This window comes from Anser brachyrhynchus (genome assembly GCF_964034855.1).
Source record: "Anser brachyrhynchus genome assembly, chromosome: 15".
NCBI classification, from domain to species: domain Eukaryota; kingdom Metazoa; phylum Chordata; class Aves; order Anseriformes; family Anatidae; genus Anser; species Anser brachyrhynchus.
Genome location: NC_137733.1, coordinates 9,877,502 through 9,904,034, shown reverse-complemented (window position 1 = coordinate 9,904,034; position 26,533 = coordinate 9,877,502). Strand labels below are relative to the sequence as shown.

General features: G+C 39.2%; 3 protein-coding genes across 18 annotated transcripts in view; 2 read left to right on the top strand and 1 right to left on the bottom strand.

Moving 5' to 3' along the window:
• The window catches only part of DNAH3 (dynein axonemal heavy chain 3), a 71,544-nt gene extending 55,912 nt beyond the window's left edge, over positions 1 to 15,632 (top strand). For all 6 annotated transcript variants that reach the window (XM_080556432.1, XM_080556433.1, XM_080556431.1 and 3 more), the window contains 9 exons: positions 1,025 to 1,250; positions 1,592 to 1,836; positions 2,695 to 2,811; positions 3,860 to 4,014; positions 4,796 to 4,963; positions 6,405 to 6,547; positions 7,126 to 7,330; positions 8,997 to 9,134; positions 9,318 to 15,632. In XM_080556432.1, coding sequence (XP_080412558.1) covers positions 1,025 to 1,250; positions 1,592 to 1,836; positions 2,695 to 2,811; positions 3,860 to 4,014; positions 4,796 to 4,963; positions 6,405 to 6,547; positions 7,126 to 7,330; positions 8,997 to 9,134; positions 9,318 to 9,671 — 1,751 coding nt within the window. In that variant the 3' untranslated portion in view covers positions 9,672 to 15,632. The remainder of the gene's footprint in view (positions 1 to 1,024; positions 1,251 to 1,591; positions 1,837 to 2,694; positions 2,812 to 3,859; positions 4,015 to 4,795; positions 4,964 to 6,404; positions 6,548 to 7,125; positions 7,331 to 8,996; positions 9,135 to 9,317) is intronic.
• On the bottom strand, positions 12,489 to 26,292 carry LYRM1 (LYR motif containing 1). Of its 6 annotated transcripts, XR_013939643.1 has the most exons (6): positions 26,106 to 26,246; positions 18,824 to 18,982; positions 17,693 to 17,785; positions 15,753 to 16,009; positions 15,117 to 15,302; positions 12,489 to 14,063 (listed from the first exon to the last, which is right to left on the bottom strand). XR_013939643.1 is itself a non-coding variant. In XM_080556523.1 (5 exons), exons 2-5 carry the CDS (start codon positions 24,356 to 24,358, stop codon positions 15,893 to 15,895), a joined length of 411 nt encoding a protein of 136 aa, XP_080412649.1. In that variant the 5' UTR covers positions 24,359 to 24,418; positions 26,106 to 26,236; the 3' UTR covers positions 12,489 to 15,892. The 6 variants fall into 6 exon arrangements, 3 of the variants coding, with proteins under 3 accessions (XP_080412649.1, XP_080412651.1, XP_080412650.1); XR_013939642.1 differs by having other exon boundaries at positions 15,117 to 16,009; XR_013939644.1 differs by lacking the exon at positions 26,106 to 26,246 and adding an exon at positions 24,317 to 24,415 and having other exon boundaries at positions 15,117 to 16,009.
• DCUN1D3 (defective in cullin neddylation 1 domain containing 3) overlaps positions 26,199 to 26,533 on the top strand; it is a 19,479-nt gene continuing 19,144 nt past the window's right edge. For 4 of the 6 annotated variants that reach the window (XM_080556504.1, XM_080556506.1, XM_080556502.1 and 1 more), the window contains exon 1: positions 26,203 to 26,338. The gene's annotated coding sequence lies outside the window, so the exon portion shown is untranslated. Of the gene's footprint in view, positions 26,339 to 26,533 lie in introns of all 6 variants that reach the window. The other 2 variants (XM_080556501.1, XM_080556505.1) reach the window with 1 other exon arrangement.

The following is a 26,533-nucleotide window of genomic DNA, read 5'->3' as shown; positions in this document are numbered from 1 at the left end:
GATATTTTTAACATCCAGACCAGTTTATAATTTATGCTTATATTACAATTCCTCCAGTGAGTGTCTGGGAGTTGCTCCAGTCTTTGTAACAACCCCTTCCCCAGAAAGATTCCTCCCCTGTTAGTAATTAAATGGTGCATATGGCCACAATGAAAAGCACATCTGTTAAATGTCCTTTAAAAAATAACCACCCAGATTATTTTTAAACCTGGTTTTCTGCCAAAACGATTGTAATGTGGATCTGTGCTGTAAGGAAGTATTTCCAGGAGGTACTGGCTTTGATAGTAAAGCAGTAGGATTACTTTCAAGCCAGATAATATAATTATAGAACAGCTTGAGTTGGAAGGGACCTTGAAGCCCATGCATTTCCACCCTGCTGCCACCCACTAGATCAGGTTGCCCAGGGCCTCATCCAACCTGGCCTTGAACACCTCCACGGATGGGGCATCCGCAGCTTCTCTGGGCAGCCTGTGCCAGTGCCTTACTGCCCTCTGAGTGAAGAATTTCTTCCTAACCTCTAATCTAAATCTCGCCTCTTTTAGTTTAAAACCATTCTTCCTTGTCCTGTCATTGTCTGCCCAAGCAAATAGTTGCTCTCCATCTTTTCTATAAGCCCCCTGTAAGTATTGAAGATCTAATGATTTGGTTCAAGCTCAATCCTATAAAAGAAACAGAGAGAGTAGACAGGAGTAGCACAGGCTGGAACTGAGCACTCAGGGCTGAAGAAAAGGGCAGGCATTTAACAGGGCTATTTTTTATTATTATTTTGTTGTGTTTTATTATTACTTTGCACATCTAAATTTTAGCATGTGCCTCAAAAACACAGGACTGATACAGAGTTCGATACTACTTGTAGGTTGTTGAGGTGTTGTTGTTTGTTTTGTTTTGTTTTCATTTAAGTAAAATATCTATTGACTTTTACACCTTCAATTACTTTTTCCATTTTGAAAATGATGAATGTAATATGGATCTACTTTCTAACAGATTTTGTCTTTCTTTGCGCTTGTGAAACTTGCCATCATAGGTTTGCTAAAATTTGCTGATGATGTTGGCATGGGAGGTACAAGCATTCAGACTATTTCACTTGGACAGGGACAGGGCCCAATAGCAGCAAAAATGATTTCTCAGGCTATTACTGATGGAACCTGGGTAGTGTTACAGAACTGCCATCTTGCAACCAGCTGGATGCCTGCTTTGGAAAAAATCTGTGAGGAAGTTATAGTGCCAGAGAATACCAATGACAAATTCAGGTAGGAGTTTTAATATTTTGCTCTTTTTATGTATTTCTTGTTTGCTGAACACACTAGTAAAAACAAATGAAATTTAGTTTTTATGAATAACTACTTATAAGATTCATATTAATGTATAATAATAAAATAAAGATACCTAATCAGAATGTCATCTTTCTACCTGTTTAATATAATCTTCTTTATGCTTGCATTTTAGAACAAATTTAGATGTTATCATCATAGTTAAAGAAGTAAAACAAACAAAAAAAACCACAACAAACTTAGTCTTCTGCAAATCAATACTGAGGACTTGTCAATATCAATGATTTTTTGATAATATGCTTTTTTAAAATTCTTTGCAGATTGTGGTTAACCAGTTATCCATCAGAAAAGTTTCCTGTTAGTATCCTCCAGAATGGCATCAAAATGACAAATGAACCGCCGAAAGGGGTTAGAGCGAATCTTCTTCGATCATACCTTAATGACCCCATCTCTGACCCTGCATTCTTTAGCAGTTGCCAAAAGCCAGAAATATGGCAAAAAATGTTGTTTGGTCTGTGTTTTTTTCATGCTATTGTACAGGAAAGGAGAAACTTTGGCCCATTGGGTAAGGTTTAGATTATTTTGCATAGTTTCAAAAAGATTAGTAGTTTTGAAATGTATTATCGGAAACCCTCTGTAAAAAGCAATGTTGTTGTTAGCAGCATTGCAGGAGCGCAATCTGTATTGTGAAGAACATAATGAAGTTCAAAAGCTGTTATTTACAGGGATTCTTGTTCAGGCAAAGCTACTCTTGGAGCTACTAAAAGTGATACCCTTGGGGGGGAGGATTAGAAAGCATCAGTTTTCCAAGGAAATATATCATACAGTATTTGCATTAAATTATAGCTTACTAAATTATTATTAATTTAATACTGTGATGATCACTAACTACAGTAATTTATCAAATCCAGTTCTATTTTAAATTTTCATCTTTAAAGACATATCTTCAGTAGTGCCTTTGTGTGTACTTTTTTTAGCAAAGCTAGTGCATATGTTTACTTGGTGTAAAATCAAGTTTTGTGGCTGCTATGTGTTGTTAATAACACAACCGAAAAGATAAGTTATATATCAGTAAGTTTATCTCCAGATAGCAAAAGATTAGCTGAAAGTACCGAGTAGGTCTGTTCTCTACTTCAGGTAAAACACAGTGTTTCAGGAGTGAGCAATGCCAAATATCTATGCTGATGTTTCAATTGCATAGAATGATGGTTATAATGCCTTAGAATACAATACTGTTGTGGAGTCATATTTCTCAGTTGTACAATAAACAGCCTGGTAAATGCCAGGGCTTCATCTTGGTGTTATCCGGCAGCTGTGATTTTCAGCTCTGTAGTATTAGTGTAATACCAATACCATCATTTCCTGAGCACGGTTATCAGCACAGTGCACCATTTACTCTGTATATCTTTCCTGAATTGAACAGGTTGGAATATTCCGTACGAGTTCAATGAATCTGACCTTAGAATCAGTATGCGACAGATCCAGATGTTTCTGAATGAATACGAAGAGATCCCTTTTGAAGCTCTGACGTATCTAACAGGTATAGGTGTTGCACCCTCTAACATATTTTGAGTTTGCTAGGCACTTTCAGTTGGTCCAGCGATAAACTGAGTGCTTGACAAATGTAGTAGATTCCATTCAAGTTTACTTTCTTGGTCTTCCACATAATGACAAGTTGGATCCCAAACCCTCAGATTTGATTGCTGTCTTGGCTTATATATAGCTAGAAGACTTACTAATGGTCCAGCAAACCTCCTTGTCTTTGTTTCATATATGTTAAAAAAAACATCAGTGGCCTCTGCTTCACCTTAGCTGATCAATATGTCAGATCCTGACACAGTAAGCATTGGTGATTTGCTATAGGATGTGATTATCCTCATCAGTTTAAAGCAGTAGCTGTTGACCTGTGTAAACAACTTAGTTGCTGTGGCAGTTCTCTTTCTCCAGAAAGACAGCTGCTTGTTGACATCTCCCTTGTCAACTCTATGATTCCTGATTTTTGCTATTATTATAATTAGCTTTATGAAGAAACAGTGTAGGGATGCAGGATTAGAGTAATAACTGTGAGCTTTTAGCTATTCCCTGTACTTTATATCTGTGAAAACCTTCACTCACTACTTCCCCATTTCTTGTCTCCAACCCCTTCTGTATATTTGTGATCCCTTGTTTTCTACTGTATGCATAAGTAATCAGCTTTGAGTTTGTGTGAAAGAAACAAGACAAGGATCAGCTATCTCTCACTGTTCAGATTCTGACAGTTGTAAAAATTCTTACCAATGAGAACTGCAAGCAAAACAGCTGTAATTTGAAACATGCCATTATTCATTGTGGCATGAGGAGCAGTTTCTCAGACCATCTCAGAGTGTTCCTTATCTTTCACCATCAGGACGCACAGATTGAGCTCACAGTCCCAAAGGTGTTACAGTGCCTAATTTCCATTGAATCATTGGAAGTGCAGTGCCCAAAATTTTTTGAAGATCTGGAGCTCCAGGATTTCAGCTTACTGGAGCAATACATTAGTGTAAAACAATTTTTATTTGTTCATTAACTTTAATCTTTTCATCCTGCTTTTCTCTGTCCTTTCGCAGGGGAATGTAACTACGGGGGAAGAGTAACAGATGATAAAGACAGGCGGCTTCTCCTGTCCCTTCTTTCTGTATTCTATAGCAAGGATATAGAGCAGGACAAGTATATGCTTGCACCTGGAGATGACTACTACATACCACCACATGGTCCGTATGAGGTGAGGAGATAGCAGATATAAATTCTCCCTGAATTGTTTTGAAAAAGTTTATCTACACTGCACTTTTATATGCTAAACACAACAAATAGAAACAACAACAACAACAACAACAAAACACGAGATCACAAGGCCATGCCACACTATACAATTTAAGTATGAAATATGAATCTGGTACTTAATATCTAACACACACCAACAGAGATGTAACAATGTACAGTATCTTCCAATATTCTGATGCATGTTGATGCAGAGAGCAACCTCTGTGCAGGTTTCCAGTACAGTTCTGGAAAACCAACAGGAGTCAGGCTTAAGGAATTTACAGGGTAGTTCGGTACTCTCTTGCAACCACTTTTGCCTCAATAGCAATGATCAGGGTGAGAAGGTAGAATGGCAGGTATTTTGTCCCCTTTTTCCCTTCTACCAGCTACACAGATATCACAAATAGGTGTCATTTGAGCACACTTATTTAGTCTGCAGTTGTAAGCGTTAAACTTTCCTTGCATGTTCTTTTATGTACATTTCTTTTCCATGCTTTCTCTTGCTACTTATACGAGGGTAGTAAGGCCAATTTCTCAGTGAGTCTTTGAGCCATTGAAAACTTTTATAGATATATATATATATTTATATTTATCTGTGCAGCCTGGATGTCAATTCCTGGATGATTTAACTGGGAATTTACATGTGTGGTTCTAAATGGGAATGTCCTAATAAAGTTGGAATTACTGATCATTTATGAATATATTATTGCATGATTTCTGTTATTTAATTGTTTCTTTTACAGTCTTACATTGAATACCTAAGAAACTTACCAATTACAACACACCCTGAAGTGTTTGGGCTTCACGAAAATGCAGACATCACCAAGGATAACCAGGAGACTAATCAGCTTTTCAGTGGAGTGCTCCTGACCTTGCCTAGAGAAGCAGGGGGAGGTGGCAAGTCCCCTCAGGTAACTGGCGAAGAAAGATCAACCTGCAGCCTGGAAAAGTGCCCTTTCCCCTCATGCCCTGGTTCTCAGAATAATCCAACACCTCTCATCACATGAATGTTGTGTAGATGTGTAGAGAAGAGGGAGTTGATGCGTAGAGAAGTAAATGGATTTGAACTAGAAGAACCTTTAAAGATGGAAGATACAGTAAAGACTTTGTATTCGAATAGGTATATCTAGGTATTAAAATACCACACAACCCCACCTAGTTAAATAGAACATGTAATTTGAATAAGAAAGTTTCTGTCCATGTTTTATAACAGCACTTGAAGTGCTTCACTTCATGAATTGTAGTTAGAGCACAGTTAACAAGCACAGCTCCTAGAGAACCTCAAATCAAATCCCTCTCTAGGCACTTCTACAGTATGACATCCAATTTCGGTCTGCAAATTTGAATGTTAGAGGTTCATGTACTGGCCTGACATCAACCATTATTGTTTGCATGACTGTCCCTATCATCATTAGGGGATGGACTCCAGAGTGCTAGGAAATAATATCAAGCTAGTCAACTGTCAGGCAAGCAATATAGCAATAGCTAGAGGTGAAAGTCTTCTTCCTGGTGAAGTTTGTGCTATAATGGCACTTCCACTCTATTTTACTGCTCATCGAATGCTCAGTTTTTGAGGTATGATTTTCTGCTTTCACTTGGCTGCTTCAGTTTATACAGTCCCAGACTTAAATCTCTGTGTATGACTTGTGTGGCACAAAGACAGGCCAATCTGGCATAACGGAACTGTGTGAACCCAGACCTCACTGTTGTCTGCACCTCCACGGGACCTGTTTGTGAAGGTGCTGGGAACTTCTTTTTCTTCATCTTGTCCTAGTGGCTGAGGTTACTTGGGCCCTATCCATGCCCCTTTGAGATAGGTAAATGGCCTTTCATGCCCCCCTCAGAATTGATATCCTGTATTTTATACACACATGGATTCTAGAAAAATTGAATTGATGGAGCCTCATTTCTTGTGAGGGTGTATAGTGATTGTATTCTCTGATGTCTGATAATGCTGAAAATTAAGCTTCTCTCGTGGCTGGGATGTTCACATTTTCATTATTCCCATGCTGCATACTTTGTCTTTTCCTTCATTGTGGCAATAGTAGGATTATGCTCATCTGTCGTGCTGCCTGTTTCCTCAGAATTTGCCTAAAACCTTTTTTGCAAATTAAACTCCAATTGTTAACAAATGTAAAATTATTGAGAAGAGAAAAGGAGCAAGCAGGCACATGCAGAGACAAACAGGATGATGAACAAAGAGAGTATGATCATGTAAGCATTAGGAAAATGGACTAAAATACCTATGTGGTTATACAGCAAAAACATAAAGTCCGTACTGTTTTGAGGAATTTCTTGAATAGAAATAGGAAAAATGAAAAGTCCTAATTCACGGCAAGTTTGTGATTTCAGAAAACTGTTGAAGATTTGGCACAGGACATCCTAACCAAATTACCAAATGACTTTAATGTTAAAGAGGTTATGAAGATATACCCAGTACTTTATGAAGAGTCCATGAATACAGTTCTTAGGCAAGAACTGATCCGATTTAACAGGTATGGTTCAATGTTTTGTGTAGCATTACTAAGACTGAAAAATGCTTGTTTGTCAGTGCTAGCTGCTGACAAGCTTTAAACAGTTAAAAGCCTTTCACAATACATGTTTCTTAAGATGATAGATTATGCTTTGGATGAACCTTATTAGAAAAACCTGAAAGCTGCAGCTGAGTACCTGAATATAGAAACAGAACCTACTTTCTTGAGTGTGAACTTAAATCAGATTTGAATTTGTTTTGTTGAGATGGGGCAGCCTACATTATTCTTTTAAATTGATATCCATTCCCTTATATTCATAACACACTACATTATCTACTGTCAGAATCTTAAAACTCTTGTCATTTGATTTCTCTTGTCTAGAACAGGAATTTTTCCTATCTTTCTTTTCTGTATGTGTGTGTGTTTGTTTGCGTTTTCCAAGTTAAATAAGAGTTTTGATTACTACATGTGGGATAAAGATTTTCTGACAGGACATTCCCAAGCTTTGATCAGCCCTTCCTTCAAGTTGGAGTTGGAGGTCTATAGCCAGATAAAAGTATATGTTAATAATGAGGTGGCAATTTCTTTTTTGTCTGAAGGCTTACTGAAGTTGTTCGGAGCAGCCTTGTTAATTTAGGCAAAGCCATCAAAGGGCAAGTGTTGATGTCATCTGAACTTGAAGATGTTTTCAACAGCATGCTAATGGGAAAAGTGCCATCAATGTGGGCTGTCAAATCCTATCCATCACTGAAGCTGCTGGGCAGCTATGTGTCTGATTTGCTCTGTCGTTTGAACTTCTTCCAGGTATGCTAAAATGAGACTGACAGGTCTAAAGACTGGGTAGTTGAAAGCTGAATGGATAAAATTTGTATTGGTACTGTCCTCACTCAACAGTACCCCCAGTAGCTCCAGATTGTGAATTATTTGTACACACGCATGACCAAATACACACTGCATTAATAGCACTGGAATATGCTGGGCCACTGTTCTGCAGGGCGAGTCCAGGAATATATTCTTTGGTGCTAGTCCAGTGCAGCATTTAGTAGTTTCAATTTTTTTACTTCTACAAGATGCATTTTATTTTGCATTGATGTCGTAATGACTCCTCTGCTCAAAGAACACTGAGCTAGGAGTAAAAATGCTTTAGAAACAAACCTATGGTGTATAAGAGGCACTATTAGATTTTATGTATGTGACTGTAAATTTCTCTGAAGTTAAGTAAACAGTGACACAACTTCCACATACCTTTTGAACAAGCTAATTGATTCTTTACTCAGCCTTCCATTATTTCCCTCACATTCTTAGCGTACTCATTAAATTGCTTAAAGTTTCAGATGTACCTTAAATTGCTGAGATACTGAGATGTAATGGAATCCCATGCAAATCACATGAGGAGAAACCTAAAAAGAAGCATCTGGAAGTCTTATATGAGCAGCAGTTTCATGTTTGCTGAATTACAGTACTATATCAGTTTTGTTTTTTTTTTTAACTTAACATAGCTCCTAATTGCTTAGACTGGTGTGGGGACATTGTGTCCTTGCCTTACTGCCTTTGTGATTTCCAGCAAAGATACTAGTCCAAGATCTCCTTGTCTGGCATATTTGTACAGGAATGATATCCACTACAAGATTCTTATTTGTTGGCTGTAGTGATAGATCACCTTCATAGTGATAGTTAAAGATACTATGTGAGAAAATCCAACCTTTTTTCATGTTAGGAAATCTGGGTTTACAAGACTGTAAGAGAAGGTATATTGATAAAAGTATTCCTTATTTGCTTGTTTGCTTATTGCTGATTAGCATCTAGACTTATAGAATATCCTGAGTTGGAAGGGACCCATAAGGATCATTGAGTCCAACTCCTGGCACCACACAGGTCTACCAAAAAATTTAGACCATGTGACTAAGTGCACAGTCCAAACGCTTCTTAAACTCCAGCAGGCTTGGTGCAGTGACTACTTCCCTGGGAAGCCTGTTCCAGTGTGCGACAACCCTCTCAGTGAAGACTTATATTATTTATAACCATAATATGGTTATGCTACTTTCTGAAATTTCGTTCAGTAGTGCTGAGTTCCAGTTGTTGAATGAGTAATTACTTTTGTTACCATCTAAAATAACTGACTTAGGTAATTTGTATATATGTTTAGGGGCAACATTTAATATATATATATATATGTATATATATAATATGCATTTGTGTGTGTATATATATACATGTGTATATGTATATGTACACACACATATATATAATTTATAATATATATATACCTAATATATAAATATATATATAATATAAATTTATAATATATAAATATATACCTAATGGTAGTATCCAGAGGGTCCAATCAAAGCCCAGATCTTATTGTGCTGTTCAACTCTATCTCAGAAAAAGACAACCCTTTCTGGTGAATTTGCACAGTGAAGCCACAAAATGTATCTTTAATTCTGTTTTTTTTTCTTTCCATATTCAGGACTGGGTCATCAATGGGCCACCCACAGTCTTTTGGCTATCAGGATTCTACTTCACGCAGTCTTTTTTGACTGGTGTTTTACAAAACTATGCCAGAAAATACACCATACCAATTGACCATATTGGATTTGAATTTGAGGTAAGAAAATGCAGAGGAATTCTGTTTTTCTTGAACAGCTTGAAACACGTTCTGAAGCAGCAGGGAATAGAGTTTTCAAATGATAAGAAATTGTATTTAAATGAGTAATTTCGGATTATCACTTACAGGATTTAATATACTCCAGATAAAAATAAAATAAAGCAAATGGTTTCATCATTCCAGGTGATGAAAGAGGAGCACACAATGGAAAAAATGCCGGAAGATGGAGCTTATGTAAAAGGCCTTTTTTTGGAAGGTGCACGATGGGATAGAGACTCCTTGGTGATTGGAGAATCACTTCCAAAAATCCTTTATGATTCCTTACCCATAATTTGGCTGAAACCTGGAGAAAGTTCCAGATTTCGTCATATGAATATCTATTCATGCCCTGTATACAAGACAAGTGCAAGAAGAGGTGTCTTATCCACTACTGGCCACTCAACCAACTATGTTCTCTCAATTGAACTCCCTTCAGACAAGCCCCAGAAACACTGGATAAATCGAGGTGTGGCAGCACTATGCCAGTTAGATGACTGAGAGTATGCAAGTCAAAACACTCATATTTTGTAATTAAAAGATACACTTCACTCCCTAATGGCTGCCTTTTTTTTTTTTTTTTTTAAACATCACTACCTTCTGCTGTCTTTAAAGCAGCTCCCAATTTCCTTTGTTTTTTTTTTTTAGCCATTCTCAGCCACTAGCCAGAAGTGAGTGAAAATAGAACACTGGAAACAGATACTTATTTCAAAGGCCTGTGCTTTGTCTTGCAATACATCAGAATAAACAGAACTCCCATCAAGTTGTGTGCCATCCACATTATTGCAAATCTTGTGAAATTCTAATATTATCAGCTTGCTGTTGTCACAGCGCCTTTTTTCCCCCAATGAAATTGGGCCTAAAGAGTTTTGCTGCTAATTTTAATGGGAATCTAATCCAGAGCTCTTGCAAATGGGACTCTCTGGATTTGCCTACAACTTCTGTGTCCCAGGAATATATAGAGCAAAGAGGGAGGGCACAAGCATAGACTGCTCTCAACATGTAAAACTAATCCTCCACTAGAATTAACTGCCAGAGCTGTATTATAAAACTATAATATCTGGCACTCCTTGAACACGTGCCTCAGAATTTCCACGGAAGAATTCTATGTACGACATGCATTGGGAACCTGCCATTTCTCAGAGCAGTATACTTGTCTCATAATTTTTTAACTTTTTAATTTCAGTATTACTTACATACATATCCCAGGTGCCTGATAAATGCAGCTATGTTTCCTTTCTCCCATAGTCTCAGTTCACTTCTTTGTCTGGCCCTCTTGCATGTAAGACTAATAAACCACCTGATATTTTGTACTTAAGCCTTTCATCAGAGAAGCTCAAGGTAGCTTGCAAACATTAATTAAAAATAAAATAGCCTGAACATCTTCAAAGCGCTATGCAGTCATTAACTAATCCCCACAGCATGCCAAGATGGTACTAAAGATGGATCATTAGACTTTTTGTACACACAGTACAAGGGAAACACAAAGATCAAGGCAAGCATTTAAAAACAAAACAAAACAAACGCATAAACATCCACTAATTTCAGGTCTTGTTTTTTTTTTTTTTTCATTGCCCAAATTGCAGCATTTTAATGACTTGCTTGAAGCCTCACAAAGTCAGAGATGTAGCTTTAATTCAGCAATTCCCAGTATCCTGCTACAGTGATGCTACTAGGAACTTATCTGTTCTGTCATGCTTAGCTGTTACAGGAGAGAAGTGTTCGTTATTGTTTTCTTAACCACTGGTTTGTTTTATGTAGCTATTCATTAAATAGCAACTTTTAAGAATGGCAACATACAGGTAAGCAAGAAGTAGTAAGTAGTATTACAGGTATGTTGTGCAGTGATCTACATAATGATATCCATAGCTAATTAGTACCAGTATCTTTATGTACCCTATTTGATGCCTCATAAGTAGTACAGTATGCAGGCATTCAGTGCATCATGATTGCTACATGGTGACTAGAGCAAAGATATCAGCAAGAACACTTAATGGATATTTGTTTTAATAAAGGGAACAGAGGTATACAGGTCTTTCAACTTACTGATAGGGAGAAACTATCTGTAACGATTCAGATGAAATTATGTTTGACACCTACAGCAAAGATAAAACTTGTCGTGTATGAATGTTACAACATGGTCACCCACATTGACATTTTTTGAGAAGAGAACTGTATTTCAGAAGATCTGTAAGTAAATTAATTAAAATTTCTCCTTTAAAAACATAATCCTTTGTTTTCTAAAAGTAACATGGACAGTTTTTAGTTTTCATATCATTAAAACTAACTGAAATTTAGTACATATTTAAACAAAGTGGTAATTATGATATTTTTGAATGGCTGCATCTAATTGTTGTGACTATCAGATCACTGATTAGGTCACTGTGACATTAGAGATAACAAATCAGTCACCAGCCTGTTTGCACGCAGTCCAAGGAGGCTGGACCTGGCTGTAGATCTCTCCCTGTGGATCTGTCAGTTCAGTCACTGCTCTTGAAAGGAGCTTTCTTTTTACATTTGAGCTTATTCATGTAACTCACTCTGATCACTTAGTGTGAGAGAAGTTAAAATTTTAGGATTGAGTTTCTCCCTCCTTCTTTGGATAATGCTAGTTTTGCAAACAGTCCTCTAAATTAAGCCATTATAAATTAAAAGCCAGATTCACTAGTATGTGCTAGCTGAATTACATTTTTTTGAGATCAATTACTTTTGAACCATTGAAAAATATGGAGTCTGTTGTGTGGGTTTCTTTTTACTGTCTTTTTGTGAACAAACACAAGCTGATAGTTAATTAAATGACACAGCTGTGAGTCTTGTGAATATACAGTGGCTTTGCTACTACACTGCGTACAAAGGCCGTGTTGATATTCTAAAGGTTTTTGTGTGTTAATGTTTAGATTTGAGATTAAGATATCTCTTAGAACATATTTAAAGATGTAATTCAAGCTTTTGTAGATGTGACCAAAATATGTAGATAAGAGAGAAGTCCTAAAGAGAGGGTTCATTTATCTGTCATTTGCTATGTCCCCCTTTGCCAGGGATCAGGTACAGCTGAATTGCTTTAGTTGATGAATACTGAAGTCTTGAAGAAGTATGTGATTTCCTGGGCTGCCCTTACTATTAGAGAGAAAGCAGTGGAATTTACTCTGTTAGAGAGTTTTTTCCGTGATTCTTTTGATTCTTGAAAATGAACATCCTAACTTTTTGTTGAGCACTGTCTAGGCCTTCCTGAAGAATGATACACTGTCCAGACATTAGACTTCACAACCTTTCTTGGCTGAGATGCATTAAAAAAAAAAAAAAAAGGCAACCCAACTGTTAGTTGGACCAACTTTAATTTCATTATAAAAAGGGAAAAAAAATGGACAGATTAAATTCCTTGTAGAAGTAGTACTAGAATTCTTGACTCTACAGGCTTACTATTTCCCTTTCTCAATTAGAAACTCTTATTAAACAAACCACACACACACACACAAACCCAACCTGTAATTATTACAAATCATAAATTCTCAGCCTTACTAATAACTCAAAGCAGATGGAAAAAAAATGCAGTATACAGGCATTACAGAACAAGAGAGATTTGTTCCTTAAAAACAGCAGATAGACTTTCAGCTGGGGATGCTGTAAGACAGGTGGGGTTAGTACATTTTCTCAGGAAATGCAAACTTTTCTTACACCTTATCTGTACAAAAGCTGCTTCAGAAATAGAAAGGGTTACATCTGATTTTAACACTGTTGGGCTTATAAAAGAAAATTATACAATGAGAAAGCAAAAAGACAACATAAAGGCCCCAAATTCTTCTACTGATAGGTTCCTGTAAGCTAGAATGTTTGGCTAATTAGAAAAAAATAGGGAAAGGTGCAGGTCTCTCCTGTAATTAGTATGCTTGAAATTGAATTCATAGGTATGATCGAGTAAGTGACTGTCCTGTTTGTGGATAAAAGATGGATATTACTGATATCAGTTCTGACAGATACGTAGTAGGGCCCCAGAAGAGTGAGGTTGCCTTATTTTCTCCAGATCTAAATGGGATTACAGGAGCAAACTTGCATTACTAGGAAGATGTATCAGATGACTGATTCGTTCTTAAACTCTGTTTTGTGATACTTCCCTTGGAATAGATTGGGTCACTGTGACAATTTAATCAGAATTTCTTCACCCCTAGAAAATATTGAGTGGGCACATTCAGGTGCCAAGTCTGACATCTGCTTAAATGATCATTGCAAATGTTAGTGTTAACCTTGGGTTTATAAGTGCTTGGCTTCATATGTTGTAACCTTTCTAATGATGGAGTTAGGGAGAGAATTTCCAGGGAAGAGATATTATTTGGATATTCAAGGCCACATGTCCTGTCAACAAATCACCCATGCATTGTCTACTAGTTAGCTTGTAGGAGAGTTCAGGAAGCTGACTCAGGTTTTATTTCTAAAGAATATCCAATTAATTTGACAGGTTATTATTCTAAAGCATCTCCTGACTAGCATGATAAATTGGAAAGAGACAGTATTTACTGGAAGGAGAGTAAGAGAAGCTAAGGAAGTACAGGACGGAGTGTACACTGACTGAATCCAGTGCATGACAAACTCTTAAGAACTCACAGGCATTTTAGTGCAGCATCTTTTTGCAATTAAAATTAATGTGTAGGAATACTTCTTGACAGAAGTTACGTGGTCTTTGGAATTTAAAGGAGTACCAGTTGAGACATCTGCCGACCTTTGACCTCAAAAACAAAGGACTCTTGTTTGAGACTGGTTCTCTTGACTCATACAGTGTTTAGCTTGAGCTGTGAAAGAATGGCTTTGCTCTCCAGCCTTGACAATAGAGTTGATGTAGTCCTTCCTTTAGCTGAACAGCCTGAGGTTTTAACGAATTTCAGTCTTTGCCTCCTGGTGCTGGAAAGTGATGAGGATCAGTCAGCAGTTAATCATTTCTCAAACACTTACTTTGGAAAATTAATAGGCTGTTTAGCATTTAAAAGCATCTCAAATAATGTGATGCTGTTACAGAAGTTCAGCTTACTGGATTTTCAGTTAAACAAGTTGGATACTCATCTTAGTTTCTTTAGGCTACTTGAGCCTTTTTAAAAATTGAATATTTATATTTCCCTTCAGAAATAAACTTAAATTCATACTGTTATTTCAATTTGGTGTAAAGTGTCTGTAATTTTAGGGATGGATGCTCACTTAGGAAAGAGTTGTGACTATAACACAGACAGTAAATTTAGACTGCTTATTTACATGACTCCTTATTTGCCTGATGAGTCACAGCATCAGTATCTTCATTAGCCACATGAATTTTAAAAATTAAAAATATTAAAGTCATAGTTTCATGACAAAGAATAAGCCTAAGCTTCCATTCAAAATGCTTATCTCTACAAGGTTTGCTTTGGCTCAGCTGACATATCTCCACATTGGTGTTTCGGAACTAAGGACAGGAAAAGATTGTTTGGGAGCTTGTTTCAGTGAAGGACTAAGCAGCACATAATCATGTTATTTTTACTGTCTCTGTCTTTCACCCCCCTCTTCCTAGGTTAAAGGAGTTTTATTTTGTGTTTTCTTGGCATCAGTAGATTTGCAAAGGTCCCACTGACAGGCAAAACAATGGCATTCTACATGTTCAGCGCAAGGTACTTCCCACATAAGGCATTCCAAGGAAATAATTATATGGGAATAGATACCCTTGTGGACTGGAGCCATAAAAGGTAGTCAGAAATTGGGCTAGCCAGTACCTGTCATGCTGACTAGCTCTTCTCATTGTTTCCGTGTACTTTCTCATCTGCCTTTTTTTTTTCCACTCTTGAAAGTACATTCTTGGGGGAAGAACTGTCATTCTGTTCTGTATGTCATCAGTAAAAAACCTAACGCTAACATAATTGTTGAGAAAGTCAGGGTGCTGATTTTGTTGAAAGACTAAGCATGTAAAAATGCACAGTGAAGATTAATTACCTTAAGTTTGTTTCTGCAGTGATACCCTGAAGGGAAAGTTTTCAGTCAGTTCATACATGAGAACAGGAGGAATCCAACACTGGAATGTTTTGCTCTTAGTTGTGTAATGGGATTCCAAACTTTGCATTTCATCTCCATGCCCTCTCCAGAGGAAGGTGAAGCTGACACAGAGGCTCCACACCATTCCTGTGCAGTTTGCAAAAAGGAAAAAACAAACGGTGGCATTTCTGCTGTCTCTTTGCTCCTGTCCCTTTAGAAAATATATTTCACCATAAGGGCACTATGAAACCAGCACATTCCTCCAGGGTCAACAGGCACAGCAGGGACAGGAGAGGAAGGAGAGCAGCTGCATGTGGCAGTCACCACATTCCCACGTGAATTCATAAGCTCTCGAGGCACTGTGACTTCCCTTATTCTCCTGGACTTTCTTGCTTTTTGCTGACACAAGGCACTGCCTTGACTCAAAATTGAGCATATATAATCCTCAAACCTCCAAAGAACCCTGCTACAGATTAACAGAGTTTGAAAAACTGCTGTAATTTGTCCTGATGCCAAAGTAATCTTCGTATCACACCTCACTCCTTGAAAAGTGCTACTTTTATTGATGAGTCAATGGTTGAATAGTATTAGACCAACCTTATCCATCATATGCATTACATCAGTTAGCTTTCTGGCCTCAGGAAATGTGGGAGCAAGTGACCAAAACAGCTTCATTCACAGTTGTGCACACAAATCACCTGGATTATAGTCCAAACACATCACAGTTTAGTGATGGGTTATGAAATTTCATCATGGGATTTCAGGTATATTGGCTTAGAAATCTTCCTCAACTTTTCCTGCTGTCGAAATGTACGGCCTTGTTTATGGGCAAGACCCATAGGAGGCAGATGAATCTGGAAAAGAAAATCCCATCAGTTAGGTGTGAATGGAGAAACTACCAAAAAAAAACCCAAACCACCACCACCAACAAACAAAATCAAAACAAAAAAGTATGTATACAGACTAGATTTCTTTGAGCTTTAAATAATTTTCTCACATTTTGGAGAGGGTAACTGCACTGTCTTAAACCAGGTTTTTAGATTTCTAGGCAGAGAACTCTCTGAAGAGTGATTAGTAGCGTGACTTTGAGGCCTTAAACGTTGTGTTTATTAAAATCCTATATATTTTAAGCTTTAGTAACTCTGTTCTGCAGTTTGAGATGTTGAAATATGACTGCTGCCAATACTCCAGAACAGCAAGACCCAGAAAACCCTATACATTTCTGAGTAGAATTCTTAAAGCTTTAGTCATACCCAGCTAGCAAGCCACAAAATAACGCCAAGCTGTATGTATTGAAAGACTGCCTTCTTATTGTCACAATTATATATACTATATTCAAATGCACACTCAATGTCATTGATTCTACAAGCAGAAGGCTCGATAGGTGACAGGTTTTTCTTTTGATTGACAAAGTCTTTATACTTTTTAAGACTGGGAGTAGGAGTCATGCAGCTATATCCCCCTATAAGCAATTGAAAAAATGTAGGTGTTACCAGTCAGATGCTATTGTTGCTGAAACTATCACCCTTTAAGACAGCTGTTTAGGTGCAAATAGTAGTAAAATTACTGACTAAACCTGCAACAGACATTTCTGGAATCTGAAAAACAACGATCATCCAGTTTATGTGAGAGTGATGATGTAGGACTGATCCTTTAAGATTTAGAAGCTGCTGCAGAACTTACGTTTTGATGCCTGTTTCTAGGAGCACAGTTTGCCAGATGTGCATTGTTGTTCTGTATACTGGAGCAAAAGAGTGAGCCATATATGAAAGAGATGCTAAAAATGCCTATTCTGGGCAAGCATCCGATGAAGAAATAGATTAATTTGTACCATGACCAGCTTGATAATGAAACTATAGATGTGAAAATGCAAACTAATTAACAGGAGCAGGAAGGAAGTCTCTGTGGGATACAGCGTAAGGTAATACAGACAGAAATGACTGGACAATGAGGAACCTATATTGCATGGTGCAATAGAAGATACTGTTACAACTTCCAGCAGTTTCACTAATCTAAGGCATGTTTTTCTCTAGGAACAGGTGAAAAGAATCAGCAAGATAGGAAGGTGTTTTTATAAGACCTGACTTATGTCAGGGAGAACAGTTATGAGTAGCATAGGCTATGAAAATTATTACATCTATGGCAGATGTAATGTAATGAAGTATTCCGAGTCTGTTTTATTCTCTTTTAATTACGTGGAAAGATGATTAAATGGATTTGATTCTGTTACCATTTTTTTCTATGAGTCATTGGTCAGTCAAGGCTGTCTAAATATTCTCAGTCCCTGGGAGTTTAACTGAGACAACTACATTTAGGTTTTGACTCCCTGAGTAGAAATTAGCCAACTTAAAGCGAGAAAAGAAATGGAGAATGTTTCAATGTGCAGTTAGCTTATTTGGTTCTGATTTAGCACAGTGTTTAAATACAAGCTTATCTAAAAATGCAGTGTGCTGACACTAGTATGAACTTACGATTTTATTGTCAAGTGAGAGCTAAGTGGGTACTGATGAAGTCTTTGTGAATAGATTTATACTCACAGGTCTTGGGTAGGGGATGTTATAATGAAGTCCAATTTCTATTCTTGCCTCACATTCTTCTATGCACTGCTTAATCAACTTTGGATCTGTTACCTAAGATAATTCAGAGTTAAAAAATACATATATATATATATTTGTATAAGTACAACAACTAGCAGTTGGAAACTCAAGTGTAAATGATGTGGCACAGCCACATGACTTGCTTTTGGGCAATCCCAAGGATATAATGATTTTATTTTGCACATCCATAAAATTAACATTACCATTTGCCATGACTCAATAGTTCTAGGCATTAAAGGCCTAGAGGCTGTCAGAACTGACAGTATGGTATGAAAGGAGGGTTTTACCCAAACATGGTATTTTATCTGTAGAAACAATACACGTGTAAACTACCATTACATCCATGGAAAAGCACACTCACCCATTCATCACACTGCAAGGTAGCTAGAGGAGAAAAAGAGACTCTTTGGGCTACATTCTGTTATCATTCCATCAAGAAAATCCCTTTGAAGTCAGAAATTTGGTGTTAATTAGGACTTAATTTTTATTTTTGCATCAGTGGAATTTAGTCCCACACTGAAATGGGATATAAAAGAGTATTATGACCTTGGATTACAAAAAGGACATCTGATTACCATGTAGTCTGTTTTGTCCCTTTTGAAAGAATTTTGAAATGTTGTCCTTAAGAAAAAATAAATGAGACTTTTATGAAAAGTGCCAATAATTGCTGCTTTGAAATTAGAAAAACAAGCATAAGATGCTACTGAGCACTGCTTGCCTTTGCATGGGTAATGATACACTTTGCTAGCTTTCTAAAAGATCAAAAGGTGCTTCAATTACATGGGCAGTATCTTTGGAATTAACTTATTTTTCTCCGAGTTTTTTAATGATATCTCTAGACCTTTTAGCCTTCTATAGGAGTTAAAGGTCTGAAATGGTTTGAGTTTTCTTATTAAATTTCACCCCTGAAATAATAAACTATAACTCAAATATACCTTATAATGTGTTATACCAGAATTTCTGGTGAAGGAAATTTGGGGAAATCATTCTTAAATTCATACCTCAGCATCCAGTCACTAAGAGAGTACAAAAATCATTCAGAAATTCAAATCTATAAGGACACCCACTTACATCTTTGTTTTTTCGGAACAATGTTTTGGCTTCCTTCTTAATGTAATCTTTCTCTTTAAGAGTTTCTTCTACCTGTCCTGATGCTGATTGCCATTTTTTGGCTATCCGGAATATCTTGCGGTAAAGGCCAAGAACTTCTTGTCGAGTAACTGGTGTCATCTAAAGAACAAACAAACAAAGAAAATAACACAAAAGTCCAAATTTGTACATGAACACTTGTTGCTAAAAAGGCCACCAAACCTAGTTTTTCACACAGTTGAATTAGTGTAAAAATATTTCCACCATCTAAAGATCTGCTGAGTCTTATGAGAAGAACTGAAATAGCTGTAAGCAATAATGAGCTGATGAAAGCTGAAGACTCGGTCCATTAAAGCATTTAAACTAATACTTAAATCTGCCTCCATTCAAACAGCTTGAGCTCCTGCTCAAAGTTAAGCACCTGCTGTAGTGCTTTGCTGAATCAGAGTCCTGGTTCCAGAATGGCCAGATTTTGTCTCCCTGCTATTTTGCAACAGACATTGGGCAAGTCACCGAAACTCTTACTGAGCGTCCCCTTTTCTATTGTAACAATGCTGACCCTGTCTTTGCAAAGTGCCTTGAGACCTGTGAATAAAGTATGTGATAAAACCACTACAATATTGCTGGAAACCAGTTTTGGTGTCAGGTGCCGAGAAGCTTGTTCATGATACCATTACGGTATGTAGTAACGATTCAGCCGGAGTTTGATGTGATGAAAAGGTGATGAAAGCAATGTTATTTAAGCACTGCAAGAGAGGCAGACTACCTGCAGATTTAGGAAAGTCCTGATTGTCTTGATTTTCAGAGAGCTAACTGCCTGCTGAGCCCCCTGAATCAGCCTCCAGGTGTGCTGGGAATCTTTATCAGAAATCAAAAGTGAAATCCTATTCTCATTCTATGTAAACGAGTACTTTGTCATGGAACTAGTGCCACAACTTCATCCCAGACCAGAAACATCCTGGAGACAAATGCACTGCTGGAGTAGCAAGACCGCTTCTTCCCCAGAGTCATATTCTACTCCACGTGGATTAGATTTGCTGAATCCATGACTTCTGCTTAAGGAATCATCAAAGGTACCTTACTGTCCAAAAGTAAAATGCAGCAGGACTGCGAAGTGAGTAAGTGTATGGGTGCAATGAGGAACAAGTGTCAAGGAGGGGACATCTGAAGGTCTCAGGATCCATTTGCCAACCTGGAGCTCTGGTTACTGTGGCTAAAGCTACCCTGAAATCAGACCTATGCGCTGGGAATCGCTCCTCCGAAGTTTGGAACAGGGTAATTCAGCCTGAACTGTCTTCTGGAGGAAGCACTCTCTGCCTTAGTGGTACAGGAAATCTGCAAAAACTTTGACAATGTGGATATTTTATCTCCCTGCAGTCTGTGGGAACTCCTGTTACTGTGGAAAGCACAAGAGCGTTTTAAATCAAGCCATACAGTTCTCAAGGGGCTGCAGCCGCTCTTGGGATAATATTGCAGCACAGCCCTCCTGTCGCTTCACACATTCACACGATCTTTCCCTTACCAAATTCGGTTACGGATGTTAACCTGAAGACCAGATTTGGCTCACAGTTCTTTTTGCTAAGAAAGCTAAACTTTTAACTCCTAGCCCTTTTTGTCTTAAGCATTGCCATGATCTAAAGAGTTGTTTCATGAACTCTGTTGTGGATCTGAAGAAGTATAGACATAAAACTATTTTTATCTGATTCTTAAGACAGAACATTATTATATTCATATTTTAAAACATTTAACCAATCATATATTTTCCCCACATATAAAAATGATCCTTCATACCCAGCACAAATTATTTCTAGAAAATGTTGAGGAAACATATCTGCAATAAAGAAGATAGGTAGTCCCAACTCATCAAACACCTTGGAATGAATGCTTTGCTTTATCCACTCTACAGCTCCATTTCAGACAAATAAATAAATAAATAAATAGTCATACACAAAGCTATGCATGCACTTGTATCTGAAAAATCATCGCTTCCCTCTGCTGAGTGCATTATATTCCAGAGAATGAACAGCTCAGTTACGAGGGCTGACCTGGCACAAGCCGAGTCCCAGATCACGGCCTCACCTCCAGCCCCTCCTGGCCTCACCCCGCTGCTTTCATTCGAGGGCGTCACCTCTGGCGTTGCTGCTAATGCTGTTTGTTCCCTGATGACAGCTACTAAAAGGGAGTTCTGAACTGGAGAATTTGAGCTTAGGTTCTCATGTAATCCATAAAGCAAAAATAACAGGAATAATTTCAGGGGAAAATAAGTTTAGAATACAGGTTTAAACTCTGACCTATGCATCAGACAATTTCTGAGGCACAGCTCAGGGCCATGCATGCCCTTAGCTCGGAGCTGTAATCACACCTATTGCTTTTGGATTTTGTCTAAAAGTTTCAAACCAGCATTCTTTTTTTTTTTTTTCCCATGGGTTGCTTCCACTCCTCCACCTTTTATTTACTTTTTCCTTTCTTTCATTTCCCAGTGTTGGAATGGATACAGGGCTGCACAGCCCCTCATCGAGATACTGGCTGCAGTTTTGCATGGTCGCTTCTCCTTCCTGCATATGATAGATGATGTAGAACACATTAAGCAGATTTCCAGGTATACTCATCAACCAGCTGCTCCCATAGGTGATTTTAGTCAACAATTTCTACATTACAGACCTGCTCATAAACCATTCCTGCAGAGATACGTAAATGAAGGTGTAAGGAGCTCTCCACGCCCTCACTATCGTGGGCAAGGATGAGAGAACAGTGGATGACATTCAAAGCATGGGTCAGACTCTGATCTCAGAGTGTAAACATGGAGTAATGCCACTGAGAGAGCAAAATTATTTTCAACATGGAACATCGTAAAAGAAATTGAAATTATTTTCTTTGGTACAAACAGAGCCCACACGGCCAGAAACGTAAGTGATGGTATAAGTCATGTGTTAGGTGCAATTTCATCAAGTGACGCTACTTGTATTAGTTTTGTGGGTGTGCAAAATGACTCTGAGTGGGACAGAAAGGAAGATAAGGGAAGCTTTCATGTCCTCTTACTTACTCATCTTGGCATTTAAATCATAATTATATTTCACATCTCTGGAATGCTAAGTGGATGTTACACCACTTTCCCACTAACATTCATCTTGTGGTAGTCACACCCATTGTTTAACTTCTACCACCCTTCATTTCATGGCAGAATTCAGCCCACAGATGTTAACCACAGGCGTTTTTGTCAAGAAGTACATGGCTATTGTATTAGCTGAGCAAATCTCAGGTGTTTACTGCAACAAAACAAACAGGGAGAGGTCAAAGGTAGGTCTGCATGCACAAACATATCAATGGGAAAAGTGGCATGCTGGTTTTGAGCTGTTTGCTAGAGTTAAGCCTTTGGAAATATGCCAAGCGTTGGCTTCCAAGTAAGCATCTGCTGGATGCTGAGGCAGAGCTCTGACAATGCAGCGTTGTATCGTTCTTTTGATCTACATGCAAACCCCTGTTATCAACATGCAGATCAAGCACATGAAACATCCCATTGTATCCAAACCTGCAAAGGAAGCTTGAGCACTTAATGAGTTACTGCATGATAAAAATGCAGATTTTTTTTTGTGTTAATTAAAACAAATAGTCCTTTAGACTATAAAACGCAATAGCAAGTTCTTCTTTCAGGAAACAAATACACATGCCTTTGGTTTTTTGGATGCTTTACACAAAAGTTCAATGATCTGAACAATCAGTGAAACACCTGTCTTCTTTTGCTGTTTGCAGGTTTGCATAGAATTTACATTAGAAGTTTACTTAAAAAATAAAAAAGGAAGGAATCTGTCAGAGGCACTGTAAGGTGACCCCAACAGTGCAGAGTCAAAACGAAGACAGGACAGAGGGCAAGCTGCACAGATACCAAATACTCATATACGAGCAGCTAAATTAGAGCTGCTTCCCAGCGATGGATGCTTGGCTAAGAATGCATGTCCAGCACCTTCCTCCTACCTGCACAGCTCCTCTGCTGAAGGTGTAAGTCTATTTTATTTCATCCTTTCAAGTCAGTTATTAGCTACTCAAGTTAAACATCAAATCTGCCAGCAGAGAGTGTATAAAGGATTGTAGGAAACAAAGGGTGAAAATAATAGCCCATGGAGAAAAGAAGGATATTCTAAAACATTTTATCTCTTCTTTTACATCCCAGCTAACTAGGGCATGCATTAGTAACGCACAGATGCTTAGTGCTGATGGTGAAACCACGTTTGCTCAGAGGAGAAGGTGGAAAAGAACCCTGGGTGCAATCATTTGAAAAGCACATTTGAACTTCTCAGCTGTGAAGTGTTTTATTTAGGACCAACACAACTTCTATTTGACAGCTAGGTTGCTACTGTCAAGAAGTCCTAAAGACACAATGACAAACTGCTGGGCTGATTGCTTATGGAAATAACTCAAAAGCACAATGTAGTGACGTTATAATATAGAACATGATCAGCTTCAGCCCGTATGAGAATCTTTACCTCATATTTTCAAATGTACCCTTTGGCTAACGTTTATTTGAAGAAACGCAAAAAACTGCATAGCTAAATTATACCACTTAGCTAAGCTAATGCAACAGATAATCAATCACTCATTTCACAGCTATCCACAGCAACTGCAGGTCAGTAATCCGTATTCATGTTTTGTGCAAGTTTGCCAAAGCAAGTCCGCTGCTCTTAAGGGACAACAGCTGGCACCGTGAGTTCCTGTGGCACAAGGAGAAGAGAAGGAGCTATCACAGGAGCTATCACTCCTGTGAGCTATCACTCCTGTGAGCTACTCCTGGAGCTATCACTCCTGTGATAGCTGCGCAGGTCACTACCTTCCAGAGATACTAAATTTCAAAATTAAATTTCAAAATCCACTTTCCACAAAAGTCATTTAATCTTCTTCTACTCAAATCAAAGACGTAGTGGCTTTTGACAGCTAGTTCACTGCACACATTTGACCACATGTGAATGCATTCTGTAGTTAGCAAAGCGGCAACTTTGTCTGATTTTCATTTTTGATTGAATATTTGTACCTTTTTTATTTTTTTGATTCGGACAAAACCAAATCACAGTGAAGCTTCAATCACAGCTGAACTATTCCATTCAATCACAGCTAAAATATTCCATGGTGAATAACAAACTAAACTTCACATGGTGAAAAACAAACTAAAATGAAAGATTGTATTCTTCCACGATGACGTTACATTCTCATTTCTACCAGTGATGCAAAACCTTTACATTTCAAGAAATTTCCATTAAGGATTAATTTCATTTCAAGTATTTCTCATTGTTTCCATCTACTTGCTATGGTCATAAATCTAAGCAGATTTGGTGAAGAAGTTATTGAACCAAGTTGTTCAGTAATTGGGAAGCAAGGTGAGTTTCAAATGGTTTTACATTTTGTTACGCTAGTATCTTTCTGCTGGCAAATTGAAGTGATCTGAAACACTGAACACCTCTTAACTAGCCTAAGTCTTGTACTTATGCTGTTCAACAGCTGGGATGAGAACTCCGCCATTCTATTCATGCCTGGGATTTTTGACTGAACTTGGATCTCTTTTAAGCTTTCTCCTACACATGGAGCAGCCTTTTGATCAGAAAAAGGAAACCAAATGCAAAGAGAATATAATTATATAGTAAAAGGAAGGGCTTGGATTTTATCACTGGTTTTCCCATGTAATTTCAAGTAGGTGAAAGTGCAGAAAATTAGGATTCTGTAACATTGTCTTCATTTGAATAAATGAAAATGGAAACCATTAACTAGTTCCTTTAGATCACAGAGTTTTCATTCTCTTAGTCTGAGGCTGTTGAGGCATTATCTGGATTTTGTAGGACATACTCTCGCTCTGGGAGTGCCTCGTGTGCTTCAGTAGCCTCAGGAAGAAAATACAAATGCTGACTTAGACTATGGAGAGGAGGATTTAAAGCAGAAAAAAATGCTTTAAATACTCACTAATTTTCTGTTAAAAGGCATATAGTTTCCAGGTAAATCCTAAAGCAATATGAGCTTGTCTCTAGTGTCATGCAACCCTGTCACTCTTAATTTCATAGATTTAGAAATGTTTTCTCCTCGTATTTAGTTCTCTATTAGTCATAAACAGAGAAAGAGGTTTTAATGCAGTGCAACAAATTTAGCAGAGAAAATAAAGTCTCAGCTATCCTTGGATGGCCTTACTTATATAATATTGATGCATACAAAAATATAGCAACATAGACATAAAACCCAGCATACGTTTACACACCTTATTCATACATTGGCTTTAAGCCAAATGCAACTGAGTGTATGAATACAAGTATTTCCCAGCACTGGAACCGCTCCCAAACTTGAGAACAGGTATAAATATTAATGCCAGCAGAGCAACAATCCTCCCTGCCCCCTTTCTCCTTTCATTCCTTGGTGCATTTAATAAAACTCCTTTTGTGAACACTGTGCTTCAGTTTCCAAACACTGCTGTGCCAAGACTTCCATACATATGCTACTAAAGATTTTTAGTCACAATTTGAGAGCTATAAGGAGGATATATTTTGAAAAAGATATTTGGTTTTTGGAAATCAATTGTACAAATTTCATTCAAATTCTTATGTTTTGCTAAGTCTCACCAATATTTACATTTGACTGTCCTGGGTTGGCACATGGTTTTAGGGGCCTTGTGCCCCACGGACTGCAGCTGGAGCACTGAAACACAGCTGGGCACAGTGACACCTGCCCGAGTGCCCTCGTATCTGTGGGCGAGGACACTCAGGGCAGGTGGGGTAAGGGATGGAGAACACCCTGGTCTATCTTGGACGTGACACTGCAGTCACTCCAGCACTCTGCAGGGAGCTGGGCAGGGAAGGAAGCAGCCACCTTCCCTGCCCTGCAGCCATGCTCCAAGGGGCAGGCAATGGCGCTGCAGGCAAGTGCAGGGTGCTGCGGAGCTCGACTGTGCCTGGCACTGCCAGTGCTAAAATCACACGATCACAAAACGGTTCGGGCTGGAAGGCACCGTAAAGTTCCCACCCCCTGCCCTGGGCAGGGACACCTCCAACTCAGCCCCGACCTCTGCCAGGGCCGGGCCAGCCACAGCCACAGCCACAAAATGGCGGCGGCCGCCCCCTCCCCCCGACCCGCCCGGCCGCCGGGGGGCGCTGCAGGCGGGGCACCCCCTGCCCCCTGCCGACTGGGGCGCAACCAACGCGTGCAGCGGGGGGGCAGCACTCCCAAACCTCCCCTTTCCCCCTCCCCCCCGCCTTCTCCCCCGCGCCTCCTTCCCCCCCTTCCCCCCTCCCTTTACCTCCACGCCGCGGCTCTCCGCCACCCCTCTCCGCACCCTCCCCGCGGCGGCTCGGCCCCTCTCCACCCCCGCGGCGCTCCGGCGGTGGGCTGCGCCTCGCCCTCCCTGCCCTCACCGTGCGTGCGGCGTCGGGCACGCAGCCTTACGTCGCGCCGCGCCGCCAGCTGACTGCTAGCCTCCCGGAAGTGATGCGGGGAGGGGGGGAGGCCGGCCGCCTCGCCGGGAGCGCGGCGGTGAGTGAGGGAGCGGCGCCGCCGGGGGGGGGGGGCGCCGGGACCGGGGTCTCCGGGGGGCTCCGCGCCGCCCCTCGGCCCCGCTCGGGCGCTGAGGGGGCTCCCCCCGGCCGCCTGCCCCTGCTGCCGGGGCGTCCCGCAGCCCCGGGGCTCGCAGCCCCAGCGCGGAGCGGCCCCGTCCCGAGCGCTTCGGGC

Bases quoted from the DNA above. Each gene is read 5' to 3' on its own strand.
- LYRM1 (XM_080556523.1), bottom strand. From the start codon at position 24,358: ATGAATAGAATGGCGGAGTTCTCATCCCAGCTGTTGAACAGC. The intron at 18,983-24,316 runs ATAAGTACAAGA...TTTGTTCTTTAG, and splicing joins CATCCCAGCTGTTGAACAGC to ATGACACCAGTTACTCGACA. The intron at 17,786-18,823 runs GTAAGTGGGTGT...GAATTATCTTAG, and splicing joins TGTTCCGAAAAAACAAAGAT to GTAACAGATCCAAAGTTGAT.